This window comes from Tigriopus californicus, chromosome 3 (genome assembly GCF_007210705.1).
Source record: "Tigriopus californicus strain San Diego chromosome 3, Tcal_SD_v2.1, whole genome shotgun sequence".
Lineage (NCBI taxonomy): Eukaryota > Metazoa > Arthropoda > Copepoda > Harpacticoida > Harpacticidae > Tigriopus > Tigriopus californicus.
The window spans coordinates 10,979,521-10,995,086 of NC_081442.1; the positions used below are offsets into that span (position 1 = coordinate 10,979,521).

The 15,566-nt window shown below is 38.3% G+C and overlaps 3 protein-coding genes across 3 annotated transcripts; 2 read left to right on the forward strand and 1 right to left on the reverse strand.

Moving 5' to 3' along the window:
• Positions 1-3,968: 3,968 nt before the first annotated feature.
• On the forward strand, positions 3,969-6,190 carry LOC131878384 (uncharacterized). The gene is made up of 6 exons (XM_059224335.1): positions 3,969-4,468; positions 4,540-4,800; positions 4,860-4,986; positions 5,069-5,357; positions 5,499-5,814; positions 5,870-6,190. The coding sequence occupies exons 1-6, from the start codon at positions 4,020-4,022 to the stop codon at positions 6,162-6,164; spliced, it is 1,737 nt and encodes a 578-aa protein (XP_059080318.1). The 5' UTR covers positions 3,969-4,019; the 3' UTR covers positions 6,165-6,190.
• LOC131878388 (uncharacterized) lies at positions 6,171-8,935 on the reverse strand. Its single transcript, XM_059224342.1, has 5 exons — positions 8,740-8,935; positions 8,582-8,672; positions 7,864-8,000; positions 6,352-6,505; positions 6,171-6,270 (listed from the first exon to the last, which is right to left on the reverse strand). The coding sequence occupies exons 1-5, from the start codon at positions 8,786-8,788 to the stop codon at positions 6,207-6,209; spliced, it is 495 nt and encodes a 164-aa protein (XP_059080325.1). The 5' UTR covers positions 8,789-8,935; the 3' UTR covers positions 6,171-6,206.
• Positions 8,936-9,018: 83 nt separating this feature from the next.
• On the forward strand, positions 9,019-11,668 carry LOC131878389 (uncharacterized). Its single transcript, XM_059224343.1, has 3 exons — positions 9,019-9,236; positions 10,301-10,441; positions 11,383-11,668. The coding sequence occupies exons 1-3, from the start codon at positions 9,152-9,154 to the stop codon at positions 11,592-11,594; spliced, it is 438 nt and encodes a 145-aa protein (XP_059080326.1). The 5' UTR covers positions 9,019-9,151; the 3' UTR covers positions 11,595-11,668.
• Positions 11,669-15,566: the final 3,898 nt, after the last annotated feature.

Sequence of the window (15,566 nt, forward strand, 5' to 3'; positions counted from 1 at the left end):
AGAACTCCTTTCGGCCCAAACTTTTCCAACAAGCAGCAAACAAGCCAAACGGCCCATTTCGGTTTTTTTCCTGCCGGCGGTAGAACAAGATTGGAAATCACTAAACCTCCAAAGTTATCCCCCATGGGAATGCTCCAATTTTACGTTTTAACATGTGCTTAAACGAAATCGGTGTTTTTACCTGAATATTGCCACATTTTATCAACCACCTGTTTTTGAAGTTATGTTCAGTATCTTACTTTTCACTTCCCAGGAGACACTGCCACGTCCAGCGTTGCCAGATGGCATCATTCTTTATCATCTCTGTTATATTTTGGGATGTGAGTACTTCTTCTTGCTTTCATTCTATGTGGTAATAAAGTTCAATAACTCATAAGGGAGCGATTATGTCTATCTGAAAGGCTTATCGATACTTCAATAGTAAAGAAAAGGCGAGGTTAATTTTTGATTCATTAAGACAGTTAATAAAAAAAATAATCCAGTTCACTTTAACTATGTTAAGGTCTTTGGGCAAATTCAAAGTCAAAAAGGGAAAAATGTAGTAGATTAGAACAAGACTCATGTAAGTTTTAGCAACTTGGAAGAAGCCAAACATCAAAGGGAGTAAAATCAATACTGTACTAAGTAAACTGTGTTACTGAGTAAAAGTTATGTATCAACTTAGTCTGGATTTTGGATTCTGGAATATCAGCCTCCAAAGAGTAAACTGTGTTTGTCCATGTTCTACACTGCGTCAAATGAATACGGTTCAGGAATGTTAAAGGACGGATTTCAAAGTTTGTTTAAAAAAAAAGATTTTTGTTTTTCAAGAACCAGGCATGTTCCGACAAAAACAAGTCTGCCAATGGAATTTTACAAATCACCAATCTTTTCCTACGGCCCCAAACACCCCTTTTTACAAGTTCGGACAAAGGTAAAAGAGCACATTCTGGAAAAGAGGTAGGGAGGTATCCATAAGTATATAGTGTCAAAAGTGGAATATATGTATTGTAAATGTTCCGTTGTTTTCGCTTTTTTCTCCTCGTTACAAGTTATTCCAGAACTTTCAAGACAGTTCATATGACGCAATAAGGTATCCACACGTGTTTTCTATTCTCCTGAAAATATATCACTACATCAAAACTAACGTAAGAGCCCAAAAAGTAACGAAATGGTTATTTAAGCGGTTTTTTTTTGTTCTTCACTCTTCATCATTGTTTCAGGTGACCTAAAAACCAAATCACTTTCAAATCCGGTCCTCACAAATGACCTTTCCTGGCGTCATTCTCTCGTTTTACCTCATTGGAAAGCCTGCATGTTGAAGATGGCGCCACTTGAGACATCCTGGAATCTGAGTGATTTATTCCATAAGGCAAATATTGGCGCAATCTAAATATAAACTTCCTTATCGAACTATGTAGGTACGCCGTCCTCACTGTAAAAAAATATCTACAACCATTATTGTCACATTTGTGATTTGAAGTGCAAGCATGAAACCATTGCGTTTGCACACTGATTGTTGAAAAGCCTCCACATACTGTGAAAACATATCTGGCATTGTTATAATTTATCTAAGATGGGGTTTAAAATCAACATATTGTAACAAGGCCTTGAAGCTCCATCGCTGGTTTTGCGCTTTGTCTTTTAGGGAGGTGTACATTTCCAATGAAAATGTCAAGGCGAAAAACTATTGTTTTCACTATTGTTTGATAGTCAAGTCAGTGTCATCCATTTAAGAACACATCACAAGTTAGAATTCAAATGGGGCTGCTCCATTGTTCAATTTGTTGTCCTCAAATATTAATAGGGAGTATGAGGGTGTCGATCCAGTAGCAGGATTTAAGGCAGACTTGGACAAGTTTTTGACTAAAATTCCTGATCAACCCGCTATTCATGGGCTAGCCAGATCCGCCAACTATAATAATCCTTTTCATTCAGAAAAACAAGAATGCGCTCGAAGATATCTTACTCTAACAAGGTATTTTTCACTGAGCAACTTATTGCTGATCTATTCTAACATCATAGATACACCAAGAACCCCTCTGAGAAACCTTTCCAATCCTATAAGGGTATATTTACAAATACTTTTGACATCCGAATAGTGATAAACAGAGAGCTAGATCTTGTATACTTGCAGCATAATAGAGACTCTTCATCATCTTTTTCCATTAAATTATGCTAAAAGAAGGTAAAGAAAAGTTTAGCAAAAGTGATGTTCCCAAACATAGTCACCAAAAACCTGTGAAACTGTGCTTTTCCTTGAACAAGTTGATGGAAATGATGATTGCAAACGTGTTGGCACGTTATCAACAATACAGTATACAACCTCCTGTAAAATGATTATTTGCATGCCATAATGGTTCGAAATTTTACCAATAGAGAATTTAAAACGTTTCCCATAAGAGTTGATGGCTTAATCATCGTGTCACAGTACTTGGGCAGTAACTTTTTCATTTAATAATCTTTTGATAAAGTCTGGTATCTGAGAGCGTATTCTCTCGTTTATACGTTCGTTTGTCTCCACCCAGACGAGTCAGAGGGCGCTTCCTCCGCTCAATGAAAAGAACATTTCCTTGGTCGATCAAATAATATATGAAAATACAGTTAAATAAAATTAATAATGGGCATTTTTTGTCACGGGTACTCACTCAGTGGTGCCAGGACACCTCGACCTAGTGGACAACTTGACTCAGCGGACAACCTGACCCCTCAAACAGCTCGACCCAGTAAAAAGATTAAGACTAATGTATTGGCTCAAAATTAGTTTGTACTTATTTAACAAAATTGAATCCATGCTTCCAAAAATGTAAAAACTAGAAGGGTATGACACAAATCATAATTTCAGTTTTGTTCCATAACTAAGAATTAGGTTTAGGCAATATATTGTGTCTAACTCTTTTACTGGGTCGAAATGTCCGCAAGTCGAGTTGTCTGGTCACAACTCAATAGTTATCGGTGGAATTTGATGTATTATGCTTCATGCAGTGATGGCTTACAATAAGTGTGGGAGCAACTTGGACCGGGCTCCTAATAAACGGGATCTTGATCTTGAGCAGGGTGGGCGAATTCTACTTGAAACCCATCCTTTACTTCAAAAATTGCTCATTTATGGTTCCAAAAGCAAAATAAGTCTTTCAAACCATTGCCATATACCTCTAAAATACCCCGAAATGACATTTGAAATACAGGTTCTTACCTTAGACCGCAAGCAACCCTCCTCTAGTAGAATACAGCAGGTGCGAGGCATTCAAGAACTGGAAAAGCTAATTTTTATATTCTGGTTATACAGCTCCATTTATTCATCAGTATCAACTTTTTGCAACAATGTTTTTGTTTAAAATCATCGGTTATGTGGGATTTTTCTTAAAATGAGCTAATACTAAAAAGAGAACATCTTACCCAATTGCTAAAAGTTTTTAGATGTATAATCAAAGTGTAATTCATGTACTCATTACAAATATAAAAAAGTATTATTGGATATTTGAAATACAGCTGTTCAGTTTTTTTAATTTAAGACTAAATTTTAGTTAAGATTACCCAAACACCAAATGCCCTGCATGTAGTGTGGCTTTGGCTTTTTAACATTCAAATATATTAATGACATTTGTTTTGACTTTACAATACTGTATTGTATCAAGATAGTGAATTGAGATCTCAAAAAAGCATTTTAGTGCATATCTTGGAAATTAAAAACGTTAGTGAAATTATGTGTCCGTTTTCTACAAACGCTAGTTGCTACTTCATATTTATGTATTTTAATAAAGCTTAGATTTTATCAATTACCAATTCTGTTTACTGGTTAGCATCTAGATTAGGTATAGAAACAACATGATTTAGGGTTTAAAAGTTTTTGATTTGTGTTTTTTCGTTGCCTCTAAAAACTACAATTTAATAGTGCTGTCAAAGAAGGCCCATCATATTCACTCAGGGCTCAATAGCTCCTTGCCCAGTTGAAAGCCAGTAGGTAGAATCTGTTTCGGAAATATGGCTGTTTGTTCTGGACGAGACTTGCGGCCTCATAATGTCAGGAAGTCGCTTCCATGGGTGCAAATATTGACATTGGAAAACTCCCCAAAATCAACACCTTAATCCACTTTGCTCCCATCTCAAATCCCGGACAGTCGACCTTTTGCAACTGGGAAAACGGTCTTTATAACTTGGTTGGTTTAAGCATTATGAACATCCTGAAATTTAAAGAAACCAGTGTGACCAATGAGCATTGGAACGACAGCGTCCTCGGAGTGTCTCAGAAAACAATGGAACTGTTTTTGCCAATGGCAGAGTGGGATTCATTGCGTAGCATTGGCTCAATGCGATCCATCTCGGACAAGTTCTTCTACATTATGCCAATAATCATTGGGGTACCACAACTCCTGTTGAACTTGTATGTCTTTATTTCGGTGATTCTGGTGACATGTCAACGCCCCGGTTGTTCTCGTAATCGACCTTCAAAGCGGAATGGCGGCAAAATCCCTACACACATATCTAGGTACCGAAAAATATTAAACTTGTCCACGACGTGCACTTAATCTTATTCATAAGATTGTATTCTAATTTCAGCTCTCATAAGGCAGCTTTCATTTTCATTGCTAATTTAGCTGCTGCAGATATGCTAATGGTGGTTGTGGAGCTTTGCGTGGCCTACCTCCAGTTTACTACACATTATGGGAAGGGATATCAAGGGATCTTGGAATTGAACTTAGATGACATATCCCATGAATTTGCCCAATCTCGTCGAATAGCTTGCAATTGGCAAGTGGGTTTATGGATGTTTGCCATTGCACATACGTTGGCTTGCTCGCTCTTGATTACCGTTGACAGGTAAGTTGTGATGGATTCGTTGCTTAAAATGTTATTTGATGGAACGCTTTTTGTGCCAGATACATTTACATTACCAGAGGTCTCAGGTACAACGTGATCATGACTCCAGCCAGAATCAAATGCCTGCTCATGCTCTCCTGGGGATTTCCCTCAATTTGGACTTGTGTATCAGTTCTTTTGTTCAACGTGCGTATTTTAGGGCATGAGTTTTACATATACTCGTACATGATATTATCTAAACTGTGCATGAAACTGGTTACTTTTACAGCAACAGAGAGATGCCGAGTGTGTCGTGGGACATATCTTGCCGACTTTTCATACTGCAGCAGTTTTGGGAACATTGATGCTCTTCCTTGTTATCATCTACGTACTGTATGGTTTGATCCTCTTCAAATTCTTCCGAAGAAAGCGAGCTTTAAAACAACTTCAAGGCCATGAAACGGTGGCTCCTCTACAAAGCAATTCAACTCGTGTTCGCATCCTATTTCGGTCAAAAACTCATCACGAATTTTCAGACGTTCCTTGCACAATGATTGGTTTTGCCAGACATGGTAGTGGTAAGCGTTCAAAAACATGAGAATGTCAAGTTGACTAGGTTTCGTCGAATAGCACATCTTGTTCCGTTTATTTTCCCTTCTCCAAACCTCCTCAGCTTTGATTTGTATTAATGGTTTAAGTCAACAACGTGCTTTTTCTAGGTGAATTGAATCTTCATTCACACTCGTTGGACAATTTCAACACTATTCAGCATCCATCTAGTGCCAAATTGGGCATCTTAGCCGCTAATAAAGTTCGCTCTACAACGCTCATTCGAGCACTGTCGTCCCTGTCGAAATTCACCAAAGCAGCCAAATATGTTTTGATCCTTGTCTTAGTTTTCACCTTGGCTTGGCTTCCATGGATCATTATCATGTACGTTGACCTTGTGCTCCATGGAACGGGTAAATGGGAAACCTTCCTTGAAGATATCGAGTGCAGCGAGCAATTAGATCTTTCTCCCGATCAATTAATGAGGCGAGTAATGACTAATAACGTTTTTACATCAGTTATAAATCCCTGTGTTCTTTAGGCTACAAATCTGCATTTTTCATGCCTTCTCGAATCCCAAGAAGCTATGCTACATCAACACCAAAGATACCTTATTCCACGTTCCGCCCAAACACTTGTGCCGCCCGATTATGGAGGCGATTCACGCTCAAAACCAGGATTCTTGGCAAAAGATCGCGTTAGTCATCGGGGCCACGAATTCCTTGCTAAATCCAATCATCTATGCATTCTGGTATGCGGAATTCCGACTTCGTATCCGGAAAGCATGGCGAGATCTCTGGTCCCGAATTGTATGCCAGTCAAAAGACCATTATTGAACAACATTGTTTTTTGAAAAATATACAAAAACAAGTTTATTTCTATAGAATTTTTGCACTGAGTAGGGTTATAACAGCGAGAACGAGGCTGAAGCTGGTGTTGGCGCTAGAAAGGAAGAAAAGAACATGTTTAAACACTTTAACCCTTCCCAAGTCAATTGAGCTTTTCAGGGTGGCGAGATATTACCTTAAGAAATCCGCCGAATTGCAGCCATCCGAGGAGCAATAACATTCTTCCCAATAGACCCCATTTTCCAGGACGCCCCAGTTGCATACACCAGTAACGCCAGTGTCGGAAACGGACGCACAACGACGGATTACCATTCGCCATCGGCCATCCCCTAAAGAGATATTTCAACCAATTGACATTTATCACTCGTAAAACCACACAGTTCCTCGTTTTCGGCTTGCCCCGCTTCAATCATGCACGAGCGGCAAGTACACGAAAAAGTAGAGTAAACCTTCACTTTTGAAGGTGGTTTTTGTTGTTAAGAAAATCGTCCATTGCAGCCCTCAATGGTGACGACAAAAGTTTAAGTAAAATCATGGGTCAGACATTAAAACCAAAACTTGAATGGTAGCTGGACCTAATAAGACTTGGTTTGGTTGCTGCTAAAGAATGAAATCATGTTGGTCGGAAAGTTGCTTGGCTTTTGCTTCCATATGGCAGTAGTGGGTTGCTAAGAGTTTTTGATCAAACGGGACTAACAATACTTTACAGGTCCAAACTACTAGCCAGAGGTGACCCTTTCTTCCTTTCTTAGTGCATGAAATAAAATTCAATTGGCCAATACTGGAAGCCAAGATTTGATTTGTCGAAATCAGCGTTCTCCTCTCCAGTGAATGGGAACTTACTTGTCAGCCACTCGCGAACAAAATAGCTATGAAAATGAAGCTACTAACCCTAACGTTTAATTTCCCTTCGTTGTCAAGACTAAAGATTCTACCCATGAAAACCGGTTTTCGTGGAAGGAAAGACCATTTTTATGCCAATTCATCAAATGCTTTCTCTCTTACATTTGAGGTTTGGCGTGTTTGTTCTAAGAGTTTTTTCGCCAATTTTGGGCTAAATCAAACGTCTGTATCAGAAGTTATGACCATTTAAACCTCAGCCCAACGAAAGCAGAAGTGGAATCAATTTGCACCACGTTAGTAAGATCGTAGCCACGTGGAACTAGCTCATTCAATTTGTGCCCTCCTTGCGCTAAGTTTGAAGAGCTCATAACTTTTGACACAGACGTTAGATTGAACTCAGAATTGCCTTAAGATTGACCCATGCATTCTGACAAACAAACCCCAATTCAGCTGAAAATTGCCAATATTATCCCTTGTCAGTCTTGGGTTGATGGAAATTATTGCTGTGTAATATCATTTGCAAATGAAAGCCTTCTCTAATCCAAGCTTAGATTCAATGCTAACTCGAGGAAGGCTGCCTTTGAAACTTCTTTGTTCACGGTTTGTGAGTCGTTTGCTCATGTTTGAAGGGATGGTACAATATGAAAATATCAGATTGTTGTTGGCATTTTTCAGCTTTGACCTTTTTGTCACTCGTTTCGCTTGTTTCGTCTCGATGATTATTTTTGACGACATTTCTCAATCCCCGAATGTCGTTAAAGATCAAAGTGATTGATCATCATAGACTTAAACTATTAAATAAGGTGTGGTTTTTCGCACAACATAGAACGGACTGAATACTCACAAATGAATCCCTTTGGGCCCTGTTTCACAATCTTGACACAAAAGGTTCCAGGATTGTGGGATTCGTCGGAATTGCACTCCACAGGAACATTACGATACGGCTCAAACGGCCAATACACGCCACAATTATCCTCATATCTAGAAAATGGAGCAGATAGCCTCATATTGATTTGACTTATTAATTGCCGGTTATAGGGGTTGACCGTAAAGATGAAATCAAAGACGCTTCAACAACTTGAGCGGGATTCTCTACTTTCAAATTGGTTGCCAGACAACAGGAAGGGTTTAAAACTTTTAGAGTTCCCTGCTTAGGGAATCAAAGAGCCACTTGGGCTTAACAAGCATTCCCTAAAACTCTACTTAATTCTCTCAAACTTGCGATCTTGATGTAACATCATTTAGTGGTTGTTGAGTTTGTCGTTCAGTATTGAGAAACATCCATGGCAAAAAAACAAGGAAAAAGTCAAAAAAGAAATAAGATGTGGAAATAATAATTATAAGCTGGAAAAAGGAGGTAGAATTTTTAAGGGCTTAAATCAAAAAACTAACACCGATTTAGAAAATACTTCAAATTACTCCGGCAATGCGTGTCACTTGACTTGCATTCCGTCATTCCCAAATGTTTTGTGAATTAGAAATCGATTATCTGCAATGCCAAACAGTATTCTATCCAACCTGGGGCCCTTAAACTGAGCTTCTCACCAAGTTTGAAGCCTTACCTGTTTTGAGTATACTGATCTTCGGACCAAACCCCTGTGGGCTGTCGTTGGTCCTCTGTGGAGCTGCATTGATAGCACTTAATAGCCAATCCTACAACGTCAAGACATACTTCATAATATTACAACACCCTCGTAACTTTTCCCCATCAAACCCTCACCTTGTTCCACCACGAACACTAAAATCAGGATAAGCGGCCAGATTTCCATCTTGAAATAGACCTTGTGTTTTGTTTACATGCAACTGCTTGAAGAGAAGAAGAGGGCTTTCAAATCCGCTGGAAACCGCCCATATCACAAATCCAGGTACTTCATCACTATGAGGACTACCTGTTTGGACTGGTTGCTGGCTGGGGAAGGGACTCTTTGCTTTATACTTGGAACCAAGCGCCCGAGAAAGAAAAACCGGCCTGTGCGACAGCTGACAGACGAGCATAAGTGGAATATGCACTGTAGGTATGTGGGTAGATGGAGGTGCTTGCTTTACAGGTACGGTACGTAAAGTAGAACGGATGCGCACCTTCAGATTGCGATTGCAAGACAATTTGATAATAACACCAGACCTTAAAGGACATGGTGAGCTCAATCAAATCGAACATGACTTTCAAGCTGACTTTCGGGACATTGGTGCTCATCGCCCTGTTGATCCAAGCCACAGGTACGTATTTTAAATACCCCGTTGATTTGCTTGGAAGGACAATTTAGCATAGGTTGTGAAACATCTCTAAAAGGGATGCTTTGAATAGGATCTATATTCATAATGTCTAGGACATAGTTATGTGCTTGATTTGATAACATAATTACAAAAGGAACACATTTACGAAGCTCTGTCTGATAATCCTGTCAGAAATTTGCTTATATGTGCGATAGTGTGGTACCCTGGGGGACAACAATGATTTCATTATCACACACACGTTTTGAATGAGACAAAGAACTGCACGGCTTTAGACACCTGTGGGATAATATACTATCGTTGAAAATAGATCAATCCTGTTGGATGCTCTTGTTTGCATATATTATCAAAAGAGATTTTGAACGCGTCCAATTCTCCATTTTACGAGTATGTGGCGTATTTTTTTATTGAGTACATGACACATGATTTGACTTCGATAACTTTAATTGATTTTGCGAAAGCTTTGCAAGACATATTACGCACTGGTTTTAAAATGGTTTAAAGTTAGCAACAACTTTCATCTAGTCAAAATGGTTGAACCAAGTTATGTCACTGCTTAAGGCTTTCCAAACAAGAACAATGGAAATATTTGATCGCATATCCGTGTAATTGACACCGTTTTGATCCAACAAAGCAACATGACGGGTTCAATTTTGGATATAATTATTTTATTGGATCCTGATATGTGCTATCCATAAATTCCATTATTTATTGTTTAAAAAATTGAAGATGTCAAGTTTTAATGACAGAAGATATTTGAAATATGAATTTCATCATCCTTCATAAAAACTGTCGCGGTAATTTAAACTTTTCTAAATGTTCACAAAATGACTTATGCAATGGTTTGTCCACAAGAAGCCAGTTTTTTTTTTTTAATTTTGATAATGAAAAAACAACAGCAGTAATACAAGTATTGTTTGAAATTCAAATTTCTACGCTCATGGTGTACATTTTAATATTGTCAATAGATAGAGTTTTCCCAATGAAATCCTACTTGCTTTTCAGATAGAACTCTGGTAATGTTTAGTACTTCCCTTCGTACCCCTTAGATTCGATTCGTTGTTACGAATGCCGATCGGATGTTCATCGCAGTTGTGGAGATCCGTTTTTCGCTAGTCGAGTTCCGGCCGTTGAATGTTCCCATCATTCAACACAACCGACATTGATGTGCTTCAAAGCTACACAATTTAGTAAGTTGACCGTCATGCATTCATTTCCGTTTGCTTTGTTTCCTCATTTTCCAAGGCTTACTAGCTTTTTTGAATTGCTAGGGGTGGGATCACAATTTGGAGATGGCCTTTGTTCAACTTTCAATCAAAAATATAAATCTCCTCTGAAAATGCAAGTTTCGTTGTTGGACGCTCTATAGAGAAATGAAAACCTCCCAATGTGCATGTTTTTCCATGGCGAGCGTTAAATCCGTCATTAATTCACTACGAAGGATGCGAGCTCTTGTCATTTGTAACATAATCTAGGGCAAAGTTGTGATATCAAAAGATTTTTACGGATCTCACTTGTTCCCGACCCGACTAATCCCCAGCGTTTCTCCAGCGATTTGGGGTGCTGGATTAAAGGGTGAACCTCCCTCGCCCCGCAGTGAAGCCAGCCATCATATTATCCATACCCAAAGTCCAGCCTAGAACTGAGTCTTGTGGAAATTGCATCATTCCTGACGAACCAAACTTACCCAATGGTCACTGGATCTTCAAAAAAACCAACCTCCTTGAAAGCAAGCCTCATGGCTTAAGGAGTTCTGGGTCTCCCTTACAATTCATTTTCTTTTATCTTTATATTCAACGAGCCCGAATACATACATACATAGACCGTGCCATAGTCTGTGGGTGTAACTCGCTTCTAAAAAATCATTCAGAAGGTTCGGAGAGGAGATTCGAACTGGGGACTTGATCTAATCTCCACACTCTCCGACTTTCGGCCCCGGTTTTTGAACCTACGGCATCTGGGGAGAAGATTCTTGTCTTGTTCACGTTACCCCTAAGTCCACTCGGCTGCATTAGCTCCTCTAGTTTTTGGTTAACATGCCAATGCAAATGGAAACCCCGCGTTAAACGTTGAATGGCAATGAAAAATTCGACAGAATTATCTTTTTTTCATGAATATTTGTTCATTTCAGCTGGTGGAACCTATACAACGGTTCGAGGCTGTGCCCCCTTCAATACCGAAACATTTGGGCCTGGATTCCAACGAGGCATGGCCGGCACATTTTGGCGAGGCCAAAGCTCGTTTTCCCTTTGCGATTATGACAATTGCAACTCGGCGGCAGGGCTAAGGCCATTCTTGTTAACCTTTGTACTCTGTGTCATGTTAATGAGAGCCCTCTCATAGTAAAATCTTTTGACGAACTGATGACTGATTGAAAACTGGTAATAAATAGTCAGCGTTATGAAATAACAAAGTAATTCCAACGATTTTTTTTTTTAAATCTTTATTGCGAGAGTGTTTCTCATTGGATCGGTATTTTCGTGATACAAATTTGATAAATTTACAATGCTGGTCTCTTGCCCGTTCTGGTTGAAGGAGCGCCATTCGAGGCGATGATCCATTACAGCAATGGGGGTGGGGGAGAGACCTGGGATCGAACCCATGAACCCGAGCATAGGTCGATCGTGCGTTAACCAATTGCACTACAACCATCTCTCTGTGTCTCTATGTCAACAATTACATTTTGAACCGTAGACCATTTGCGATATTCTGTTGATTTCTTACAGCCTCTGGAAAAAGGAAGTGATCTGGAATAAAAGGGTCAGCTGGTTTTTTTTTTTTTTTTGATCCGGGAACCGAAATGTATCTGCCCTAATCTAAATTCATTTTTTCCCAAGTGGGAGATGAACTATCTTTTAGAAGCTTACAGCTTTCAAATTGAATTTGGACATATTTTTGAGTATTTTAAAGTATATATGGTAGTCGCTATTAGGATTCAGCGGCCTCACGTCACAAAATGCACGCAAAGTGTAAACAAGGTCTGTCATTGGTTGAAAGTGCGGGTAAGCAAAGTCAAAGGAGTAAGCAATTCCTGTCAAAGTGAAAATGCGATAGAGGCGGGGAATTCAAACTGAACGGAAATCGTCATTTTCAAGGTTAAAGTTTCATATGTTCCAGTCAATAATTTTGTCCAAAAATGTTACTACAACACGACATTTTTGTAGCCGTTTCAGAATCAATCACAATTAGAATCCTTTTTGCATCATACTCTGGGCTAGAAAGAAAAAACCTTCAGACCAGTAGATAAATCTCCAGCTAATGTCGGCAAATCCCTTATGTACTGCAAACTTGATGATGGCCCAAATGCAAAAAAGCTCCAAATTGCCCCTATGCCAAATTTCACAAGAGATTGTCGCTTCTTTCATTGAATGATCGTTTATCAAACAAAATTGAGTGGCTAAGATTAATGCAAAAACGAATGTTTCACCTAGAGTCACTAGTTTCACCTAACTTGACTTTGCTATAGAATTGGTCAAAAGCAAAATTAGCCACCCTTGGAAAATGATGAATTTTCGAAGCTGGAAAGCCCCTATTCATATCGACTTGATTTTCATATTATCCTGATTTTAAAAAGATGTCCCAACGCATCTATTTTGATCCAATTAATGACTTAGGTGATACGTGAAATACTAACTTAATGATATGGATAATGTAAACATTAATGCACGATGCCGCATACAACGTACAACATCACGTATGAAAAAAACACATTCTCGAGCAATTTTGTCGAGCCAACGTACAGAAGTGCTCCTTCTGTTAGATGTCTACAAAACAACATCTTATTAGCAACTGAAAACGGTCTACAAACCTCAAGCCGCCGTAATGGCACCGAAGCTTCACATTGAACTCAACGTACCTTGTTTTTCCAAATTCATCAAAAACAATCAAATTGTCTTTCAAATCAATGAAATATTGCGCAAAACCGGCTCAAAAACACGCATTGATAGAAAATCAACAAGAATCATTTCATTCATTGATGAGGAACTTACACCAACAAAATATAAAAGAAATGTATGGAATAGGCAATAAAAGTACTTGTGCATAAATGTTAACATATGAGAATATCTGCAATGGACAATTGATAATTTTGTCTCAATCAAGACATTTAACAAAAAACGTCAGGCAATGGATGAGAATTCTTTTTGTTGAGTTTAAATTTCTGCTTATTACGAAGTTTGCATCAAAAGCAGGCATTATTGAAGGGGCACAGGGTAATAGTCCTCTTCATTCTCCTCTCCCTTCTCTTGTTGCGGACAAACAAACAGAAAAATACAAGAATATACTCTAAGATGTCTGACTTTAACAAGGTATTTTTCTTTGATCAACTTATTGCTAATCTATTCTAGCACTATGAGTACATCACCAACCCTTCTGAGAGACCTTTCAAATCCTATAAGGGTAAAATTACAAACATTTTACACATCCAAATAGTGATAAACAGAGAGCTATACCGTATATGGTGTGCTTGCAGCATACCAGCAGAATTCATCCTCTTTTTTCATTAAATTTAGCTGAAAAAGCCAATGGCAAGTTTAGAAAAAGTAATGCATTTAAGGTTAGTCACTAGAAACTTGCAAAACTGTGCTTTTCCTAGTAATATTTGGTTGGAAGCAATAATTGCCAAAGTGTTGATGCATGAACAATCATACAGCATGCAAGCTCCTGTAAAATGATGATTTACTTATCATAATTGTTTGGAACTTTACAGATAGAAAATTTGAAACGTCCCCCAGAAGAGTTGATGGCTTATTCATTGTGTAATAATTGGACAATAAATTGTTCATTTAATAATCTCTTGATAAAGTTGGGCATCATAGAGCGTATTCTCTTGTTTCTATATTTGTTTGTCCGCCCCTAGACAAAGCAGAGGGCGCTTCCGCCGCTCAATGAAAAGAATTATACCAAAGTACAATTTCATTTGAGCTTAGGACTCCAAATTTTTTTTTGGCAAAAGCATCCAGAATATCCAAAATAGTCCAATGAAACAGGTGTCATATCTCTTAAGATATATCATTCCATGATTATGAAGCATTCAAATGAGTTCAAAGAACAAGGTGTAGCTCAGAGCTACAACATGTCTACTTTTGGATTGAGGGCCATTCCCAGAATGAGAGCCATAGTCTCATAAAACGTTCACCGAATTACTTGAAATTTGGTCAAGATGTTCCAAAAACAATTTTCATCAAATAATATTATTGGCAAAAAAATATTGGCTGATTGTGCTTAGAGCAAACTCTTGCTTTATTGAGAAACCCTAATTAGCACTTTTCATTTGTTGTACTTTAAAACGTGTTTGAAGTCACTTTAAGTATGTTTACATGCCTGGTTTGTAGCACATGCCATCAATGGTTACAAAAATGATATTAGACATATATTTTGTTCAACGGTTATGCCAATAATTGACATTCAAAAATTTCAGCACCAAATTTTAGGCCTTACTTCGCAGTAAAGGTTTGGTGATTACAAAAAAGTGGCGTTATTGTCCTTCGTCTATTGCACTTTAAAGAAATAGAGCTTTGTTGTTCAGAGAGCCATCTAGCGGGTTAATGACAAATACGGTGGTTCTTCTAGATGAATGAAGACCATGCAATTCAAATAGGTTTATGGATGACTGAAGTCAGCTCTGAATTGAGACAACATAGTATGCCTTTTGCTTCAAAATATTTTCGTTGATGAGAAGATTCTCAATATGTTTTAGTATGCAAGCTTTCTTGAATTTTCATGTCCATGCAGTATGTATGAGTGTTAGCCCAGCATAAGCCTTCGGCAATGAGAAGTACATTTGTTTGCTTTAGATGAGAGTAATTTTCACAAGTCATGCATGGACGAATTTTGTGAATACTTCAATACCATAGTGCTGCTCGAAAATAATTGCTAAAAAATGGTGATTAAGATTTTTGTTCCACTACCCTACCCTAGGGTTGTAATATATGCAAAATGATGTCTCCTACATTTCTTATTTTTTAGGGAAAGTGTTCTAATCTACAAAATTGCTATTGGTGCGTCATTTGGGTAGCTATTTATGTGAGCACTCCTTCAATAGCTAAACACGTCTAAATCTTGAGTAAGGTTGGTTTTGCTCTCAAGATCTGGTTAGATATGAATCACTTTTCTGTCTTGTTTATCAAGGCACAATAGGTTTCAGAAAAAACAGACAAATGTCAATCTCATTTTTGTAACTGTCATTGGGTAAAGAACGTAAAATTGATGTAATAGCACCACATATGACAACTCACGGACTTCTAGAAATATGGACTGCGAACGAGCTTCCCGGCAAATTGGTCTGCTCTTGGTCATAGCCACTCTGAGCCACTT